At 48.7% G+C, this 20359-nt stretch overlaps 1 protein-coding gene across 8 annotated transcripts in view; it reads left to right on the plus strand.

Annotated features, from left to right (window-relative positions):
- Window positions 1-20359, plus strand: part of RELT (RELT TNF receptor) — an 86729-nt gene that overhangs the window by 4705 nt on the left and 61665 nt on the right. Inside the window, exons 1-2 of one of the 8 annotated variants that reach the window (XM_083736933.1) lie at window positions 10310-10842; window positions 15000-15208. The exons of 4 other annotated variants lie outside the window; for them this stretch is intronic. In XM_083736933.1, the coding sequence (XP_083593059.1) occupies window positions 15121-15208 (88 nt within the window). In that variant the 5' untranslated portion in view covers window positions 10310-10842; window positions 15000-15120. Of the gene's footprint in view, window positions 1-382; window positions 525-10309; window positions 10843-14999; window positions 15209-20359 lie in introns of those variants that run through there. 3 more of the 8 variants (XM_083736934.1, XM_083736937.1, XM_083736936.1) reach the window with 3 other exon arrangements.

Raw genomic sequence — 20359 nt, forward strand, 5'->3', positions numbered from 1 at the left:
TTGGGGTTAAATGTATTTGATTCATTCTTTTTATTCAAATTTCATTTCATTTATTTATTGCACTTCTCCCCCAAGGAGGAAAAACTGGCTCCTATGTTACTTTTATTGTTGTTAGCCGCTCTGAGCCTGGCTTCGGCTGGGGAGGACGGGATATAAATATATTATTATTATTATTATTATTATTATTATTATCTCCACAACAACCCTGTAAAGTAGGCTAGGCTAAGAGGCAGTGACTGGCCCAAGGTCCCCCAATGAGCTTCATGGTGAAGTGGCAATTTGAACCCTAGTCTCCCAAGTCCTAGTCCAACACTCTAACCACTGCACCATACTGCCTCTCTTAAATGATGAGTGGTTTTTTTGTTTTGTTTTTTTGGCCCAGTAGGCCACAATGATACTCCCCCGTCGCAGTGAGCCGACTCTGACATGTCGGTGGCGCCTGTCCACGTTCCCTGCCAGGATGGGAGGGGAGATCCAGCACAAAGCAGGTTCTCCAGTTTGATCCTGCCTTCTGCAAGTTTCAGGTGCATCGGATTTTGGATGGGGTTCTTTTTTTGTGTGCATTGCAGGATGAGACCTTTCAGTTAATAAGGCCCTTTCAGTTAATAAGACCTTAATAAGGTCCTCCGAGGTATTTCACATTTGGTATTGCATGCTTTAAAAAAACAAAGGCAAAGGTAAAGGTACCCCTGCCCGTACGGGCCAGTCGTGTCCGACTCTAGGGTTGTGCGCCCATCTCACTTAAGAGGCCAGGGGCCAGCGCTGTCCGAAGACACTTCCGGGTCACGTGGCCAGCATGACGAAGCTGCTCTGGTGAGCCAGCACCAGCGCAGCACACGGAAACGCCGTTTACCTTCCCGCTGGTAAGCGGTCCCTATTTATCTACTTGCACCCGGAGGTGCTTTCAAACTGCTAGGTTAGCATGCGCTGGGACCGAACGACGGGAGCGCACCCCGCCGCAGGGATTCGAACCGCCGACCATGAGATCGGCAAGTCCTAGGCGCTGAGGTTTTACCCACAGCGCCACCCGCGTCCCTACAAAAAACCAAAACACCATCCTAATTTGCGTTTGAGTAAGCAACAAATAGAATGAATCATATGGAGGGGAATTGAGTGTGATTTCAGAAAGAAAGTGGCTTTCTATCAAATGGGGAGATCTGGTGGAACAGGTTTCGCTCATGGGCTAGATGGAAGATGTCCTGTCCCCCAATTAAAAGCGACGTGTGGCCATCTTGGCTGTAAGTTTCCATACGGTCTGTTCGATTGGCACGAAGCCATGGAAACGGGACCCTGACAGCGAGCGACAGACAATTACGCTCCAACCAGGTTTGTTCTGTCTCCCTAGCAATGTGTACATAAACGCAGTCGCTGTGCATAAAATGTTGCAGCTGTGTGTGAGCGGAGACTTATTGGAGGGGAGGCGAAAAGTCACGTTGCACCTGATTCCAGGTGAACATGAACGCCTTCTTTCTTTTTGTCCTGGATTTCTTTTTTTTTTTTTAGGTATTTGATTTACTGTTCCAGCTTGTTTTTGCTACAGTCTCAAAACACAGGGAGGCAAAGAGGCAGTCGAGTTTTTTGCAGGAGAGGTTTTTAAAATCTGGATGTTCTTAACAACTTTTGGGGGCCTTTATTCAGTATCGTAGACCCCAGCCGGTTTTTAAATGGGGGGAGGGAGATTGAATGAGGCAGGGTAGGGTTCCTAATATTTCTCACTCGCGTAAAAAGCAATTTTGACCATTTCTGGCAGAGGGGAACAAATGAGCAGTTGGGGATGGAGTTCAGCTGTCTCCTCAAATGCCTATTCAGAGCGAGGGGCTTTGCTGCCCTCACTCTGAGTTGGCTCAGTGACTTCGTGTAACCAAATCTGTAGCTGGGAGATGTCAGATTTATGATGTGTTTGCTGATTACTGTGATCACTTGGGCAAGGAGGGCAGCTGGGGAGATTTAGGTTGCCATGGTAGCAGTGGAGGGGGACCAAGTAGGCTTCTCTGGTTAAAAATGTGAGCACCCTGGCTACTGCTATTCCCCAGAATTTTGCAGGCGGATACTTAGTGTGTCTTAGTTTTCAGCTGGGCATGGTTTGCATTGCACAATTGTTGTTGTTGTTTAGTCATTTAGTCGTGTCCGACTCTTCGTGACCCCCTGGACCAGAGCACGCCAGGCACTCCTGTCTTCCACTGCCTCCCGCAGTTTGGTCAAACTCATGCTGGTAGCTTCGAGAACACTGTCCAACCATCTCATCCTCTGTCCTCCCCTTTTCCTTGTGCCCGCCATCTTTCCCAACATCAGGGTCTCTTCTCATGAGGTGGCCAAAGTCTTGGAGCCTCAGCTTCAGGATCTGTCCTTCCAGTGAGCACTCAGGGCTGATTTCCTTCAGAATGGAGAGGTTTGATCTTCTTGCAGTCCATGGGACTCTCAAGAGTCTCCTCCAGCACCAGAATTCAAAAGCATCAATTCTTCAGTGATCAGCCTTCTTTATGGTCCAGCTCTCACTTCCATACATCACTGCTGGGAAAACCATGGCTCTAACTATATGGACCTTTGTCAGCAAGGTGATGTCTCTGCTTTTTAAGATGCTGTCTCCCAAGAAGCAGGCGTCTTTTAATTTTGTGACTGCTGTCACCATCTGCAGTGATCATGGAGCCCAAGAAAGTAAAATCTCTCATTGCCTCCAATTGCACAGTTAGATCAGGTCTATTGCGTAGCCTAGAAGATGACCTTACAGCTCTACAATTCTGGCAATCTGGGGTAACACTGTTCAGTTTGCTCTCCCTTCAGTCTTGCAGTCTGGGGTGTGCAAGTCGAGTCAGTTGTGTGTGTGTGTGTGTGTGTGTGTGTGTGTGTGTGTGTGTGCTTGCTTGCCAAAAGGGATGTTGGTGGGGGAAGCTTCTGTGAAGTGGTTTCGGAAGGAATGCTCAGGCCTGCAAGCCCGTAAATTACAGGCTTTTGCAGAAGTCTCTCTATCCGGAATCCTGTTGCTGAAATCCTTGGAGGAAAACTGTGGTCCGCTCCTCTTAACAATACAGATCGTGCACTGAAGCCATGGAAACTCTGCCCGTGTGTTTGTGTGTGTGTGTGCTTAAAACCACACAGACTTTGCAAACCATGCAATGTGGGCTGCAGGCCGCCTTAATGCAGATTCATAGAACCATACAGCTGGAAGGGACCTTGAGGGTCATCAACCCCCTGCAATGCAGGAATCCGCAGCTCTCCCATACAGGATTCGAACCTGCAACCTTGGCATTTTATCAGCACCACACTTTAACCAACTGAGCTATCCGCTTGGATTCGTAAGAGCATAGAATCATAGAGTTGGAAGAGACCACAAGGGCCATCGAGTCCAACCCCCTGCCAAGCAGGAAACACCATCAGAGCACTCCTGACATATGGTTGTCAAGCCTCTGCTTAAAGACCTCCAAAGAAGGAGACTCCACCACACTCCTGGGCAGCAAATTCCACTGTCGAACAGCTCTTACTGTCAGGAAGTTCTTCCTAATGTTTAGGTGGAATCTTCTTTCTTGTAGTTTGGAACCATTGCTCCGTGTCCGCTTCTCTGGAGCAGCAGAAAACAACCTTTCTCCCTCCTCTATGTGACATCCTTTTATATATCTGAACATGGCTATCATATCACCCCTTAAACTCCTCTTCTCCAGGCTAAACATGCCCAGCTCCCTTAGCCTCCCTTCTTAACATAAGAAGACCAATGGCCCATCTCCAGTCTCCTGTTCTCATAGTGGCCAACCAGATGACTGGGAAACTCACAAGCCACATCTCTTCACCTCCTGTGGTTCCCAGGAACTGGGAGCTCGAAGTGTTGCTGCCTCACAACTGTGGAAGTAGAGCAGACCCGTTGTGGGTGGTAGCCCTCAATAGCCTTCTCCTCCACAAATTCCTCCAATCCTCTCTGAATTCTTTTTTCATATATATATATAATTTTTTATTACTTTTTTAGCCTATCATTTTCAACAGTAACCTTGTTCTTCCTCCCTGACTTTCCTCCTCATTTAAATCTCTCCTCTGCATTTCCTCCACATCTCATGCCTGGAACTGAGGCCTTATTAAGCCTTTGCACTGTGTTAAGAGTAGAGGGGCGGGGAACCAGGATTGCTCCGGGCAATGTGATGAACTGGTGCGTTAAAATCCCTTCCAGCTTCCCGGTGCGAAGCACATCATCAAACGGGTGTTCCTGAGTCGTGAGAGTTCCTCTACCCAACCCGCTGCTGTGCCACTTTCAAAACCATCCGAGTTGCTGGGTCACAATTGCCACGTCGAGCGGGAACGAATTTAATAGCGCCGCACGGAATGTTTATTTTATTTGTTTCGTAAAATTTATACGCTGCTTGATTGCAAAAGTGAACAAACCCCACAAAGCGGTTTACCTAAAGGTAAAAACAAAAAACAAAAACAATTTACACCAACAACAGTGTTGAGCAATGGTTAGAGTGTCTGACTTAGGACCTGGGAGAGCAGGGTTTGAATCCTCAGCCAGCCATGAAGCTGCTGCTGCTGCTGCTGCTGCTGCTGATGATGATGATGATTTATACCCCACCCATCTGGCTGGGTTTCCCCAGCCACTCTGGGAGGCTTCCAACAGAACACTAAAATACAATAAACATTAAAAGCTTCCCTAAACAGGTCTGCCTTCAGATGTCTTCTAAAAGTCTGGTGGTTGTTGTTCTCTTTGACATCTGGTGGGAGGGCGTTCCACATGGCGGGTGCCACCACCGAGAAGGCCCTCTGCCTCGTTCCCTGTAACTTGGCTTCTTGCAGCGAGGGAACCGCCAGAAGGCCCTCGGAGCTGGACCTCAGTGTCGGGCCAGTTGCCATATCTTAGCCCAGCCTACCATAGCTGTCAACCTTTCCCCTTTCTTGCAAGGAATCCTATTCGGAATGAGGGAATTTCCCTTAAAAAAAGGGAAGCGTTGACAGCTATGAAGCCTACCTCAGAGGGTTGTTGTGTGGATGGAATGGGGAGGAGTCGAACCATGTGCAGTACCTTGAGATCCTGGGAAGGAAAGATTTTCATGGGGTGGGGAGAACCCTCTACATGTTGAGCATGTGGGTTCATGCTGTGCATGCATTTCTGTGGAAAAAAGGCTTACACTTATAAGACAGGATTTGGGAACTGGGGGCCCTCGATGCTCGACTACAACTCCCATTGTTCTACATGGGGCTGCCCTTGAGACTGACCCAGAAACTCCAGCGGGTGCAGAATGCTGCGGCAAGACTCCTTACGGGGTCCTCGCTGCGAGATCACATTCACCCTGTGCTATACCAGCTGAAAGGACACAGGTGGCGCTGTGGGTAAAACCTCAGCGCCTAGGACTTGCCGATCGCATGGTCGGCGGTTCGAATCCCCGCAGCGGGGTGAGCTCCCGTCGTTCGGTCCCAGCTCCTGCCCACCTAGCAGTTCGAAAGCACCCCTAAGTGCAAGTAGAGAAATAGGTACCGCTTTATAGCATGTAGGTAAATGGTGTTTCCATGTGCTGCGCTGGTGCTGGCTCACCAGAGCAGCTTCGTCACGCTGGCCACGTGACCCGGAAATGTCTCCGGACAGCGCTGGCCCCCGTCCTCTTAAGTGAGATGGGCGCACAACCCTAGAGTCAGACACGACTGGCCCGTACGGGCAGGGGTACCTTTACCTTTATACCAGCTGAACTGGCTCCCGGTGGAGTACAGGATCAGGTTTAAGGTGCTGGTTTTAACCTTCAAATTCCTATACGGCCTAGGACCCTCATACATGTGGGACCGCCTCTCCTGGTGTGTCCCACAGAGGAATTTACGGTCTTCAAACAAAAACATCTTGGAGGTCCCGGGCCACAGAGAGGTTAGGTTGGCCACAACTAGAGCCAGGGCTTTTTTGGCCGTGGCCCCGATCTGGTGGAACGCTCTGTCACAAGAGACTAGGGCCCCGCGGGACTTGACATCTTTCCGCAGGGCCTGCAAGACAGAGCTGTTCCACCAGGCCTTTGGTCAGGGCGCAGCCTGACTCCCTCCTTTGGCAATCTTCACAGAACTCTAGCCCAATGGTTGCCATTAATTTGATTTGAAATAATTTTATAATGAAATGATTTTAGAATGTTGTATTATTTTATTGTTGTTAGCTGCCCTGAGCCCGGCTTCAGCTGGGGAGGGCGGGATATAAATAAAATTTATTATTATTATTATTATTATTATTATTATTATTATTATTATTATCATCCTTGGCCATTGTCCTTAAATCCTGCTTTTCAGCCAAACACACAGGTGGCCACGCTGCAGGTGGAGTTCTGCACCTTCTGGGGTCAATCGGGCAGCCCCAGAGCCCCTTTATTCTCAGAACCTCTTTCATCTGTTTTACATAACTTTTATTAAAGATATTCTTAATTTCCAAAGTATTTGCATTCTCTGCTGCTTCAAGATCAGTTGATTCGGGACGTATGACACTATGCACCTCCACCTGCCAGATGGGTGCCTGGTTTTGGGGAGCACGACAGTGGAAGTGTTGGACCAACGGGGGGGGGGAGGGGTGCATGACATGCGAGGCATCTTCCCAAAGGCGTTCCATGAAGTCCACATCCATGAAATTGGCCGTAGACCCCAAATCTATCATCTTCTTTCGCCATCACTCCTAGCCGAGTAAGATTGTCTTCCATGAACAGGATCCTAACAGTGAGTCTGTAAGTGACTGGGGAGGTCAATTCTGGATCCACACACCCTTCCTTCAGATGTCTTCTAAAAGTCAGAGAGTTGTTTATTTCCTTGACATTTGATGGGAGGGCGTTCCACAGGGCGGGCGCCACCACCGAGAAGGCCCTCTGCCTGGTTCCCTGTAACCTCACGTTTCGCAAGGAGGGAACTGCCAGAAGGCCCTCGGAGCTGGACCTCAGGGTCTGGGCAGAACGATGGGGGTGGAGACGCTCCTTCGGGTATACTGGGCTGTAGCTGTCAAGCATGGGTAGGCAAACTAAGGCCTGGGGGCCGGATGCGGCCCAGTCGCCTTCTGAATCCGGCCAGTGGACAGTCCGGGAATGAGTGTGTTTTTACATGAGTAGAATGCGTCCTTGTACAGTGGTACCTCAGGTTAAGTACTTAATTCGTTCCAGAGGTCTGTTCTTAACCTGAAACTGTTCTTAACCTGAAGCACCACTTTAGCTAATGGGGCCTCCTGCTGCTGCGCCGCCAGAGCATGATTTGTGTTCTCATCCTGAAGCAAAGTTCTTAACCTGAAGCACTGTTTCTGGGTTAGAGGAGTCTGTAACCTGAAGCGTATGTAACCTGAGGTACCACTGTATTTAAAATGCATCTCTGGGTTATTTGTGAGGCATAGGAATGTGTTCAATTGCTCCCCCCCCAAAAAAAAAATATAATCCGGCCCCCACAAAGTCTGAGGGTCAATGGACCGGCCCCCTGCTGAAAAAGCTTGCTGACCCCTTGTCTTGAGGCTTCTGAACGCCTCTCTCCCCCTCTGGCAAAAGCCCTGAGCAACAAAGCCATGCTTGCTAAGCCAGCTGTTCTGATTTCAACAGCTTTCTCCCCCCCCCCAACCCCCCATCTCCAGATGTTTTAGAGTACAAGAAGATGGTTGGTGCCTTTCAAAACTCCTGGATTTGGGGGAAAGGCTTTTCTGCAAAACCAGAGTAGCTTTGGAGAAGAGAAGCAGGAGAAAGCAAAGCTGAACTGCCTGCAACCGGACCTTTCAAGGAGAAATCCGTAGGCAGGATTAAGGCAGGGACTGCCAGCAGCAACGCTATCCAAACAGTGTAAAGGGTTCAGAGGTAGCAGCGCAGCTACTGCAATGCAGATAAACCAAGCAGTGAGGTCTTTAGAGCTAAGGAGAGCATTTCCTGCAGGAATCTCAAGTTTTTCTGGGCTGTTTGGGTTGCAGAGGAGACGAAACGTGAGGCGGTGCAGTGAACCATGCTCTGGGACATGTGCTGAATGTGGCATGGATTTTAGACAGGCTATATACCAGAGAATGCTTTCAGTATAATCTTTGCACCTGCGGAACGTTCTGGGGCGGGCGCGCTGCCTCGTTTCCGGTTGCTGTACGTCTTGTAACTTCCTGCCCAAATCCTGCAACTTTTCATAACACAAATGTTGGAGGGTGTCTCACTTTCGTTGCCTCTCTCTGGTAACATCGCAGAAGCATCACAGAACAACTAACGGAGCAAAATAATGTGTATATGGTCCGGTATACAGTGGTACCTCGGGTTAAGTACTTAATTCGTTCCGGAGGTCTGTACTTAACCTGAAACTGTTCTTAACCTGAAGCACCACTTTAGCTAATGGGGCCTCCCGCCCCCCGGACCACGATTTCTGTTCTCATTCTGAAGCACAGTTCTTAACCTGAAGCACTATTTCTGGGTTAGCGGAGTGTGTAACCTGAAGCGTATGTAACCCGAGGTACCACTGTAAATCACTCAACTCCTGGCAAATGGGGCATGAGCTTAAGAGCTCTCCTGTGGCTGTTCTCCGGAAACGGGTCTTTAGAGGCTCAACTGCCTCTGCTCAAGGAGGTAAAAAGGTAAATGGACCCCTGACCATTAGGTCCAGTCGTGGCCGACTCTGGGGTTGCGGCGCTCATCTCGCTTTATTGGCCGAGGGAGCTGGCGTACAGCTTCCGGGTCATGTGGCCAGCAGGACTAAGCCGCTTCTGGCGAACCAGAGCAGTGCATGGAAGCGCCGTTTACCTTCCCGCTGGAGTGGTACCTATTTATCTACTTGCACTTTGTGCTTTCGAACTGCTAGGTGGGCAGGAGCAGGGACTGAGCAACAGGAGCTCCCCCTGTCGCGGGGATTTGAACCGCCGACCTTCCGATATGCAAGTCCTAGGCTCTGTGGTTTAAGCCACAGCACCACCCGTATCCTGCTCAAGGAGGTAGCAGGAGGTAATGAGGACTAGTAACCCTGCTTTGAATTTGTCTCCTTTCCTTTTCAAGTCTCTAAGCTAATAGTGGTCACTATGCCTTGTGGCAGGGAGTGGCATGTACTGATTGTATGAACCAGTCGCTTTGGCTATGTTTGGTTGTACTTAAGTAAGCCTGCAATTATATTTCACGGTCTACCTGACGGCACAGAATCTCCTGTCTCTTGTATACCTGTCTTGAGGGAGAGATAATTGTTTGTTTTAATTCCTTTCTTTTTAAAAAAAAAAACACCTTTCATGATTTCACTGCATGGTTTTGTTGTAAATATATTTTTTACAATACAGCCATATATAGTTTTTTTAAATAAATGAACTGCATTATATAAACGCTTAGTTATGAACTTGGCCTTCTGTTTATGTTTTGAGTTGAAAATACTTTCCATTTTATTGGGTGCCTCTAATGCAGGCATCCCCAACCTGCGGCCCTCCATATGTTTTGGCCTGCAACTCCCATGATCCTTAGCTAATCGTGGTCAGGGATGATGGGAATTGTAGTCCAAAACACCTGGAGGGCCGAAGGTTGGGGATGCCTGCTCTAATGTATGCTGAGAACATTTCTATCTGATACTTCTGAAACTTTAAACACAAAGAGTGTTATTTATGGTAGCATGGGGGGAAATAAACCATTCATAACTTCCTTATCGCATCCCTCCTTTAACCATCATGGCTGAGTTAGGATTTGAACCCAGTTCCCAACTACATTGATACAGGACTCTGATCTTCCTGACCAGCAAAAGGAATTGATGAATTAAAAAAGTAGATATATCCTTATTATTATTTATTATATTTATATCCCTCCGTTCCTCCAAGGAGGTCAAAATGGCCCTTTCCATCTTATCTTTAAACAGCTCTTAGGCTGAGAGGTTGGCGCAAGGACACCCAATGAGCTTTGCGGCTGAGTGGGGATCTGAACATGCGTCTCGATCCAACGCTCCAACCACTAGACCGCACTCCCCCTCTGCACTTAAATCCATATCTGTTCTTGTTGTCTTCGCCTCAAAGAAATGTGAACTTTACGGGTGCTTTCCCTACCCTTTCCTTGCCCTCTGCAAGTCTCAACTCTTCCAATTATATGGTGCTATACATCCGCCTCAGACGTGGAAATTGCAATAGGTCCAAATTATGGGATGTTGTGCATGTATTTGTCTGTTGCTTTCTATGTTGGCACCTGCAATTTTTTTGTTTGTCTGGGGGGGAGCAAGCGTCTCGTTTCCTCTGGAGCAAAAACATCCTCTAATTAGCAGATGCAGTAGGCTGAGAGATCCCCTCTGCCTGGTGATCTACTGCTGCCTCTTTGCGTAAATCCATCTGATCCAGAGACACTTGGCCCAAAGAGACCCATCCCACAAAGTCTTCCAGCAGAGCCCGTGGCGCAAAACGGGGTTCTTCGCTCCCAGCATGGCCCACTGGGAAGACTGGGGGCAGCCCCGGTTTCCATGGGAATCTGTTTCCCTTATCCCTTATTATCTTCCCTTCCTGGGCAGAATGCCAGGAGTACACCTAACATTAGGCTGCTTTTTTGGAAATGCTGTCATGTCACGGACGAGAGAGACAGGCTTCCAGACGTACTATTGGGGGGTGGAAAGCGAGAGACAGAAATCCTGTAATTACTTGCTTAAGGGTTAGTGTGGATCTTTCCCAGACACCTTGCCCCATCTGGAAATTGCTGGATTTTATTCAGAGCGGAGCGCAAAACCAATGCAGGGAAACTCGGGTGTGTCTGTGCAAATTTTGCATATCCAAATTGCGACATGGTCGATTGGTGGTCTGTGTTGCATTCATCAGGTCTTTTTAAAAATCTCCCTGTGATCTCGGACACTGGATGGTAGTCTGATTTCTAACTTGAAACAGAAGGAAGCAGTGAGGAGTTGGTATCGACAAGGCTATTTTTCAGCTGGAACTCGCCAGAACTCAGTTCCGGCACCTCTCAGGTAGGCAAGGAAGGCGTTACAGGTGATTTCTGGCATCTCTTTTCCTAGGAAAATAGCACTGGACATCGGTGTGTGTTGCTGGCGACTCTGAATTTTGTGTGTCTTTGTTTGATTTTTAATACGCTATCAGGTGCCTTGAGAGACTGAGAATCGTTTTGTATTTCACAAGTACCTATTTTAATAAAGTATTTTAAGAAATAAAATAATATGGTCTAGATGCGGAACGAAGGCAGATAAAAAGGAAGCCAAGGAGATGGAAGATTGTGTTGTCGTGATAGCAGGCTCCAGAAAGTTTTTTTGATATCGGCTGCAGGTTCTCTCGCAGGTCTCACTGACTGAGGACAAAGTTTCAAGAGCTGCCAGCAACAATAGCTAATTTGTTCTCCGCTGGCAGAGAAGATATGCCTCTGAATGGCAGGTACTAGAAATTGCAGGTGGGCAGAGTCTAAAGTAGCCTAAAGTATTCCTAATAATTAAAAGTAATATAATCTGATGGCCTATTGAGACAAGGTGCTTTTAAAGTGTTGAAAACGGGAGCTGCTGCCTTCCCTTTGCAGGTTCATGTTGTTGTTTTTCTATTGCACTACAACCTTTTTAAAAATATTTTTTTTTTATTAGGAATTTAAACAAAACATATTATCTTAAAACATATCATCCTTAATTCTCCCCCATTTCCGCCCCTCCCCCCAATAAACAACCCTCCTCCCATCCCCCCTTACTTCCCTCAGTTCCAATCTCTGTTTTCTCTATAGATGCTATTCTCTGCATGTTACAAAATTGTATAAATCCTTAAGATGTCTGACTGGTTATTATCAGTAAAAAGTTGGTGAGTGTTTATTCAAAGCCTGCCAAGGAGTCCAGTTCACTTTGTTGCCTCTTTAAATACTTTGTAAAAGGTTCCCATTCATCTTTAAAGTCACAGTTATCCTTGTCCCGTAGTTTATGTGCCAGTTTTGCCAGTTCTGCATAGTCCATCAGTTTCTCTTGTCGTAGTTCTTTAGTTGGGGTTTCCTCATTCTTCCATCCTTGTGTTATTAAGACCATAGCTGTCAAGTGTCCCTTATTTGAAGGGACAGTCCCTTATTCCAGCATCATGTCCCGATGCTGCCCCTTATTGATGGATGTCCCTTAAATGATGGCCCTTAAATTTCAAAGGAAGCAGCTCCTCTCCCTCCCTCCCTCCCTCCCAGCCAGGGAGGAGGGAGGCTCCAGCTGTGTTGCTTGGCTGTGTTACTCACCCAATAAGAAGTCTAAGAATGACTGGGGGGTGGAGCTTGCATGCCTTGTGTGTGGCTAGTTAACGCAAGCTGAGGGGGTTTTTGAATGCTGGACGCCATTTTGTTGCACGTGCTGCTGCAAACTTTGCAGTGCAAAGCCAGGCCGGGGAGCCATCTTAAGTTGAGGCTGCATAGGCCTTGTGGTGCATGTGATTCAGATTCTATTCAGTTGAACCTCTGGTTACAAAGTTGGTTGGACACTGTTCTCGAAGCTACCAGCATGAGTTTGACCAGACTGTAGGAGGACAGGAAGACTGGAGTGCCTGGAACAGGTGAGGCTGCAGGTCCCTTATTTTCAAATCTGTAAGTTGACAGCTATGATTAAGACTCTCGCCGCCGTTGTCGCAAACATGAAGATATTTTTCAGCTTCCTTGGCAGGTCTTTCCCTACAATCCCTAACAGAAATGCTTCAGGTTTCTTAGCAAATGTTAGATGGAACATTTTCTTCAATTCATTGTATATCATTTCCCAAAATTTTTTTATTTCATTACGATCCCACCACATATGGTAAAATGTCCCCTCCTTTTCCTTACTCTTCCAACACATATTTGAGCTAGTTTTATACATTTTTCCTATCTGCACTGTTGTCATATACCATCTATACACATACCATCTTCATATAATTTCCTTTCAACAAAGAACAGTCTGTAAATTTTAAATCACTTTTCCATAACCTTTCCCAATCTTCCATCATGATATTATGACCTATATCTTGTGCCCATTTGATCGTGACTGATTTTACCTCTTCATCTTTCGTCTCCCATTCTAACAGTGTGCTGTATGCGGCCACAACTTTTAAGTTCCTTCTCCAGCTGCCTTGCAAGAGGTTTGAAATCCTTCTCTGGGTGAAGACTAGGTGGCACAAAGCATCTTTGACTCACACTGATTCACCCTGCATTGCAGTTTTCTTTGCACAAGCAAATGTGTATCAGCAAGCAGATCCACCATCAGTCTCTCTCCGCCCCCCCCCCTTGTGCTTTATGAGCAAAAAAGAAAATGTAAAACATTTCGTTTTACAGCATAGGAATCACTCCCTCCTCAAATCTCTGTAGCTGCAGTAGCATCCTTTCATTTTTCACCAGAGCAACTGAGGAAGACAGGAGCCAAAAAGGTTTTGCAACAGAAATTAGATCACTTTTGTTAATCGCGGTATCATATGGTCTTTAAAACAAAAACTGCAAGCATTCTTTGAAGACATTGGGGGTTGGGAAGCATGTTTGCGATAAGAGCACCAAAACTGGTTTCTGTTGTTGTTGTTGTTGTTGTTGTTGTTTATTGGATTGGGATTGAACCTGTTAGATAGTGGGTGGGCATACTAGACGATGCAGCGATTTCTCCAAAACAGCTCTTTATTTGTAAGCTGGAACAGAACTGAACTGAAGGGTTCAGCCAGCCTGCTTATATAGAGCTCCAGTACAACGCAACTGTAATCACTTTCTGTAACTATCCAATCACTGAACGGCACTTTCAACCCCTTATTTGCATATGTGGACCTGAGTGAAAACTATCTGCAGTATCCCCCTGCTGGCCCAGGGTGAGAACTTCAGTACATAACAGAACCAATCCATGTCTGAAAACCTTCTGCTGTTATTGACCCTCACTGCCTACTGTGGAAGTGAGTTCCACAGTTTAACTACGCACCGCGTGATAAAAGTCCTTCCATTTATCTGTCCTGAACCTTCCAACATTCAGCTTCCTCTGGTGAAAGTCAGGAGTGACGGAGAAAACTTTTCTCCATCCGTTTTTGAAATACCATGCACAATTTGGGACATTTCTATGCTTATTCTTAAAATGTCCCAGGCGTTGTAAGCTGTCTTCATAGGAGATTTGCTGCGCCTGCTTGATCATTTTGGTTCCCCTCTCCGGAACCTGCATCTCCCTCCCCAGATCTCTAAACAGGAATTGGAGCAGACCATCCCTCCATAGGGGGACACAGGTGGCACTGTGGGTTAAACCACAGAGCCTAGGACTTGCCAATCAGAAGGTTGGCGGTTCGAATCTCCATGACGGGGCGAGCTCCCGTTGCTCGGTCCCTGCTCCTGCCAACCTAGCAGTTTCAAAAGCAAGTCAAAGTGCAAGTAGATAAATAGGTAGCACTCCGGTGGGAAGGTAAACGGCGTTTCCGTGCGCTGCTCTGGTTCACCAGAAGTGGCTTAGTCATGCTGGCCACATGATCCGGAAGCTGTACACCGGCTCCCTCAGCCAATAAAGCGAGATGAGCGTCACAACCCCAGAGTCGGCCATGACTGGACCTAATGGTCAGGGGTCCCTTTACCTTACTATCCCTCCATAGAGAGATGCGCACATGATCACCTGTCTATATGGTCCTTTGGTCTGGTCCAGCCAGACTCTTGTGTTGTTTTCCCCTCTGAACGCCTCCCACACAGCTGCAGCAATGTTTAGAGACCCTTGATAATTAGCTCCCATGGGTGCAATGTTTGAATCCACAGGTGGCGAAGAGGAGGGAAGCTTTAAGCAAGCGATCGATAACGGGAAGTCCAGATAGGAGCTCTTAATTGCAAGTCTCTGCGCCAGCCTTCAGCCTTTCTGTCCGTCCCCCCCCCTTTGCATAAAATGTGGGGCCTGACCTACTTCAATGCTCTTCCAGCCGACAATGCTGGGGCTCACGTCTTCGCTACCCAGACCCCGTCGGTTGGCCGTGGCTGCCTCTCTGTTGTCGCAACAAAGATATTTCAGAGGAGAGGAACCCAGGGCTCCCTCTTTGCAAACAAAAGAAATCTGTGTCAGTGAAAACAATAAATAGCGCGTGAGAGAGAGAGAGAAAGACAGAGCTCTTTGGCAGGGAGCCACACTGATGCCACGAGATGTTGTGGCGGCCCAAGTAAATTTCCATCCCATCGCTCTCTCTCTCTCTGCAGCTGCCACCCAGTAAACTTTGCTTCAGTGGGAACTTGGGTTTTGTCTGGAAGCTGCAGAGGCTGCAAAAAAATGCTGCAGGTGGACTGCTAAAGTGGGACGCCAAACCACACCCCCTCCCTCATGCCAGTGGCAGGATTGTGGTCCAAATCATCGCCACCTCGAAAGGCGGTAGACCCCCCTTCCTTGGTGCTTTTTAAGCAGAGGTCAGGTGAGCCTCTCTCTCCGGAATTCTTTAGCTGGGATTCCTGAATTGCAAGGGGTTGGGTTAGATGGGGTCATGTCAAACTCTACAGTGCTATGATTCTACTGTTGCGGTGTTGCCCGTTGTACATTTGGAACATCTGGACGTATTTTGGGTTTTGTTGTTGTTGTTTAGCCGTGTCCGCCTCTTCGTGACCCCCTGGACCAGAGCACGCCAGGCACTCCTGTCTTCCACTGCCTCCTGCAGTTTGGTCAAACTCATGCTGGTCGCTTTGAAAACACTGTCCAACCATCTCGTCCTCTGTCCTCCCCTTCTCCTTGGGCCCTCCACCTTTCCCAACATCAGGGTCTTCTCCAGGGAGTCTTCTCTTCTCATGAGGTGGCCAAAGTATTGGAGCCTCAGCTTCAGGATCTGTCCTTCCAGTGAGCACTCAGGGCTGATTTCCTTCAGAATGGATCGGTTTGATCTTCTTGCAGTCCATGGGACTCTCAAGAGTCTCCTCCAGCACCAGAATTCAAAAGCATCAATTCTTCGGCGATCGGCATTCTTTATGGTCCAGCTCTCACTTCCATACATCACTACTGGGAAAACCAGAGCTTGAACTATACGGACCCTTGCCGACAATGAACTCCCCTTTGTGGGAGGTTTTTAAACAGAAGCTGCATTCTTGAGTTGTGAGTCTGCATTTCAGGAGGCTGGACTAAATGAGCCTTGGAGTTCCTTCTCGCTTTCTGTGCTTCTGCTATTCTGTCCGTTTTGATGGGCAAACAGTTTATGTGCTGCCGAAAACGTCTGAGGTTTTTACAGCTTGCCCAAAGGACCAGCTGTCCAGATTTGGGTGCGGATTCTACTCAGGAACTGTGACTGCATGCAACTAATTTTCTTACTTCCCCCCTGAAATCGTTAGTGATCCTGCACCTCACAATCTGCCCAGTTTACAGTTCTTATCTCCTCCATTGCCCGCATGCTTTCCCCCAACTTTAAAGAGGAGCTCTCTGTCCGCCAAAAGTGGCTATTTTAACACCTGCTGTTGATCTTTCTTCCTCTTCATCACATCCTCATATCCTGCTGTTTTTGTTTCAAAGTCGCTCTCTTCTTCAAAGTTCAGGAAAATTCCCTCTTCCTTTGTCTGCCCTCCATCATTTGCCAGCTGCTTTTTTGTACGATGTCTGTCCTCTGTTTTCTTCTCACATTTGCAACAAAAGCAACCCCACTTTGAAAAGACAGGTTGCGGGGAAGGGAAATAACTCCCCACACACCGCGCTTTCTCCCCACACACCCCGCTTGCCATAGACCAACACAAACCTTGATCTATCAGGAATATTGTGACGTGTGCATGGCTGGGCTGGCTGAGCCTGTGGGAGTTATAGTTTCGAAACATCTGGGAAGACACCAGCTTGGAGAAAACTGGGGCAGTTCCTTTGTTTGAGGATCTCTTCCAGGCATCCCCAAACTCGGCCCTCCAGCTGTTTTGGAACTACAATTCCCATCATCCCTGACCACTGGTCCTGTTAGCTAGGAGTGATGGGAGTTGTAGTCCCAAAACACCTGGAGTTTGGGGGTGCCTGGTCTCTTCTCTGTCTGCAGCAGGCTTTATTTCAGGGGTGGGGAAACCTTTGGCCCTCCAGATGTTGCTGAACTACAACTCCCATCAGCCCAAGAAAGCATGGCCCAGGGATGATGGGAATTATAGTTCGACAACATCAGGAAGGTCAAAGGTTCCTTCCACCTCATTTACTTACTCTGTGATGGCATGAAGTGTGTTTGGGTATTTGTGCTGTTGTTTGTTGTTGTTTAGTCGTGTCTGACTCTTCGTGACCCCCTGGACCAGAGCACGCCAAGCACTCGGGTCTTCCACTGCCTCCCGCAGTTTGGTCAGACTCAGGCTGGTAGCTTCGAGAACACTGTCCAACCATCTCGTCCTCTGTCGCCCCCTTCTCCTTGTGCCCTCCATCTTTCCCAACATCAGGGTCTTTTCCAGGGAGTCTTCTCTTCTCATGAGGTGGCCAAAGTACTGGAGCCTCAGCTTCAGGATCTGTCCTTCCAGTGAGCACTCAGGGCTGATTTCCTTCAGAATGGAGAGGTTTGATCTTCTTGCAGTCCATGGGACTCTCAAGAGTCTCCTCCAGCACCATAATTCAAAAGCATCCATTTTTCGGCGGTCAGCTTTCTTTATGGTCCAGCTCTCACTTCCATACATCACTGCTGGGAAAACCAGAACTTTAACTATACAGCATTTGTGCTAGGTGGGGCTAGAAAAGGCCACTGCCTCAAATAATTGGGCAAGGCAGCTCTGGCTATTCCCCTCCTCTGTGCCTAAACCCCCGGATGCCCTTTATATAGCCGACAAAGATTGGATGAGCACAGAGTCCGTTGTTTCTTTTCTGTGCCGCTTTTCTGGCGTTCTCTGCAGCCGTTTCAGCGTCTATAAATGCTCCTGTCTCTGTTTAAATTAAATCAACATTTTTTCCCCCCTGTGACAGTCTTTCTCCTTCTCCTGCTTAGCTGGTGCATTTTGTGGCCTGCTTCTCGCAAAAAAGCTTTTGCTCTGTCTCAGGTTTCGTAGGCATGGCCAAAAATTGGCCCTCCAGCTGTTTTGGGACTACAACTCCCATCATCCCTAGCTAACAGGACCGGTGGTCAGGGATGATGGGAATTGTAGTCCCAAAACAGCTGGAGGGCCAAGACTGGCCATGGATGGAAGAAGGGGATTCTAGAGAACAGGGACAGGAAGAGGAGTGTGATAGGAATTTTATGGTCTTAGATATATGGTATTGTTCATAAGTGTACCAGCCAAGCACGTACATAGATCAGCACAGGAAGACCAACCTGGAACCATTTTGATTCCTAAACTGAGCCAATGTTTTAAAAGAATGGCCAGATTCCCCAGGCAATCCAATCAAGTAACCTGCCAGACAGGAGATAAACAACAACAGGAGAAAAGCAATATTCAAATTTCTGTTTTAGACCGCCTTTTCGGTGATGTAGGTGTGATGTATCTGAGGGGCAGTGGCGTAGCGTGGGTTGTCAGCACCCGGGGCAAGGCAAGTAATTTGCGCCCCCTAACCCGTGGATTTTAGCCCTCGAGTGCGAGCGCGCCCCCCCCCCAGATGTCGCGGCCGGCCCTTCTGCACCCCCCACGCTACGCCACTGGGGCTGGGGGCGAGCGAAGGAGCCAAGGACCCCCCCCTTAAGGCTCAGCAGGAATTTATTAAATTTATTATTTGCGGAGCCCCCGCGAGCCGAGGCAGCCGAAGCCCCCTCCCCTCGGGCGCCTCCCCGCCCCCTCCTCTCCTTGGGCTGTAGGTGGAGCCCGCACTCCGAGGCGCTCCAGATCCGGGCTTGGCGAGCGCCTCGCCTCCTCCCGGCCGGGTCCGGGGGCTTCCAGCCGCGCTCCGTCCTTGCCCGCCCCCCCCCCCCCCCGCGGCTGAGACTTGCGCTGAGAGCCGGAGCCAGCGGCGCCCCCTTCCGCTGGCAGCCCCTCGCCCACCCGCCGGCTTCCTCTCGGAGGGTTTTGGGGAGCGCAGGGCGCGGCGAGGCCCCTCGGAGCTCTCCTCCCTCCCCGTCGGCAGAAGCAGCCGCCGCCTGTGGCTGGGCCGAGGGGATGGCGGCGGCGTCGGGGTGCGGAGGCTGCCCGTGCCCGACCAGGCGAGCAGTGAGTGGAGCGCGGCGGCAGCGGGGAGCCCAGCGGAGGAAGGAACTTGTCCCTTCCCTCTGGACTCGCGCCCCCCCAGATGTTGCGCCCGGTGCGGCCGGCACCCCTGGCACCCCCCACGCTACGCCACTGCTGAGGGGTGGTCTTGATCTACAGGATGGGAATTTCAAAAGTCTTTATAAGGCCTTGCATGCCATTTTTCTGGGTCCCTCCTCTCTCCTGCAGGTGAGGGGAGCACCCTGTTGCAACAGATCAATAAAGATCAAGCTTACTAGCTGCTTTGCTTCTCAATATTCTCTGGTTGGCCTCTGTTATTCTCTCCTACCAATAGGGAACCTATGTAAGGACTCTATATGGGCTCTTGGATACCCCATAAGGGTAAAGGGCAATTTTTATTTACAACAGGAGGCCCAGAGCTATCTCCTCACCCAGCACCCCCACCCAAAAAACCCTGGAGCTCTCCAGCTCCCATCAGTCCCAAATCAGCACAGGGGACCAAGAAAAATGTAGAGACCATTCTCCATGTTCACCTGTAGCCTTAAGCTCTTTCTACCATCCTCTAGCAGATAATTGGTGTGTCGCATTCCAGAGAGGGAGAGAGGCCTGATTCTCCTATTCTTGCAGAAAGTTTTTAAAAGAAAATTCTTATGAAAGCTCCAGTGTTTGGCACATTAGAGTTAATTATCTAATCTTAGGCAACTCAGCCAGCTTGACAACTCTTTCTCTCTGACTCACTAATGTTCGTTATTTCCCAGCAGAGGCTGTTAATCGGGTAATTTGGAAAGCTGGTTATATTTGGCATCTCTCTCTCTCTCTCCACCCGCTTAATACTGATGTTACATGTGTCAACCGGGGGATGGGCCAGCATTGCCAACGTTTCAGCCGGCCCCTACTTCTGTGCACGTGCGCTTTTAACAGTGGTTTTCCCGCAGAGACGCTCCAGCAGATTTTTTAAAAGCCCCTTTTGGCTGGAAGGTTGCCTGCAGACTTCTGAAGACCCGGCTTGTGTTTCAAAGGCGCAAGAGCAGGCCGGGCTGCCTTCTTGTTTGGTCAGTTGGCAACCCTCTGCTCAAGGCAAAAACTACGTGTTGGCTGTCTCGTGCCAAGACCCTGTGAATATGTTTGCGATGGTTTGTGCCTAGGAAGGTATCGGAATGGTTATGCCGTCCCAGCCTCAATACTGTTTGCATTTGCAGACATTTTGGGACGGACATTCTAGTTCATTCCCAATCACTGCATGTCCCACAACTTTCCCCTGGAATTCTGGAACTTCTTATACCACAAATCTACTGGGTTTTACAGTGGTATCTTGGTTCTCAAACGCCTTGGTTTTCAAATGCTGAAAACCCGGAAGTAAGTGTTCCGGGTTTTGAACGTTTTCCGGAAGCTGAACATCTGATGCGGCTGTTGGCGATTGTTTCTGGGGCACCTGCACCACTCAGAAGCTGCGCCTTGGTTTTCGAACATTTCGGAAGTCAAATGGAAGTTTGGCACTTTTGTTT

Source organism: Podarcis gaigeae (genome assembly GCF_964106915.1).
Source record: "Podarcis gaigeae genome assembly, chromosome: 4".
In the NCBI taxonomy this organism is placed as follows: Eukaryota; Metazoa; Chordata; class Lepidosauria; order Squamata; family Lacertidae; genus Podarcis; species Podarcis gaigeae.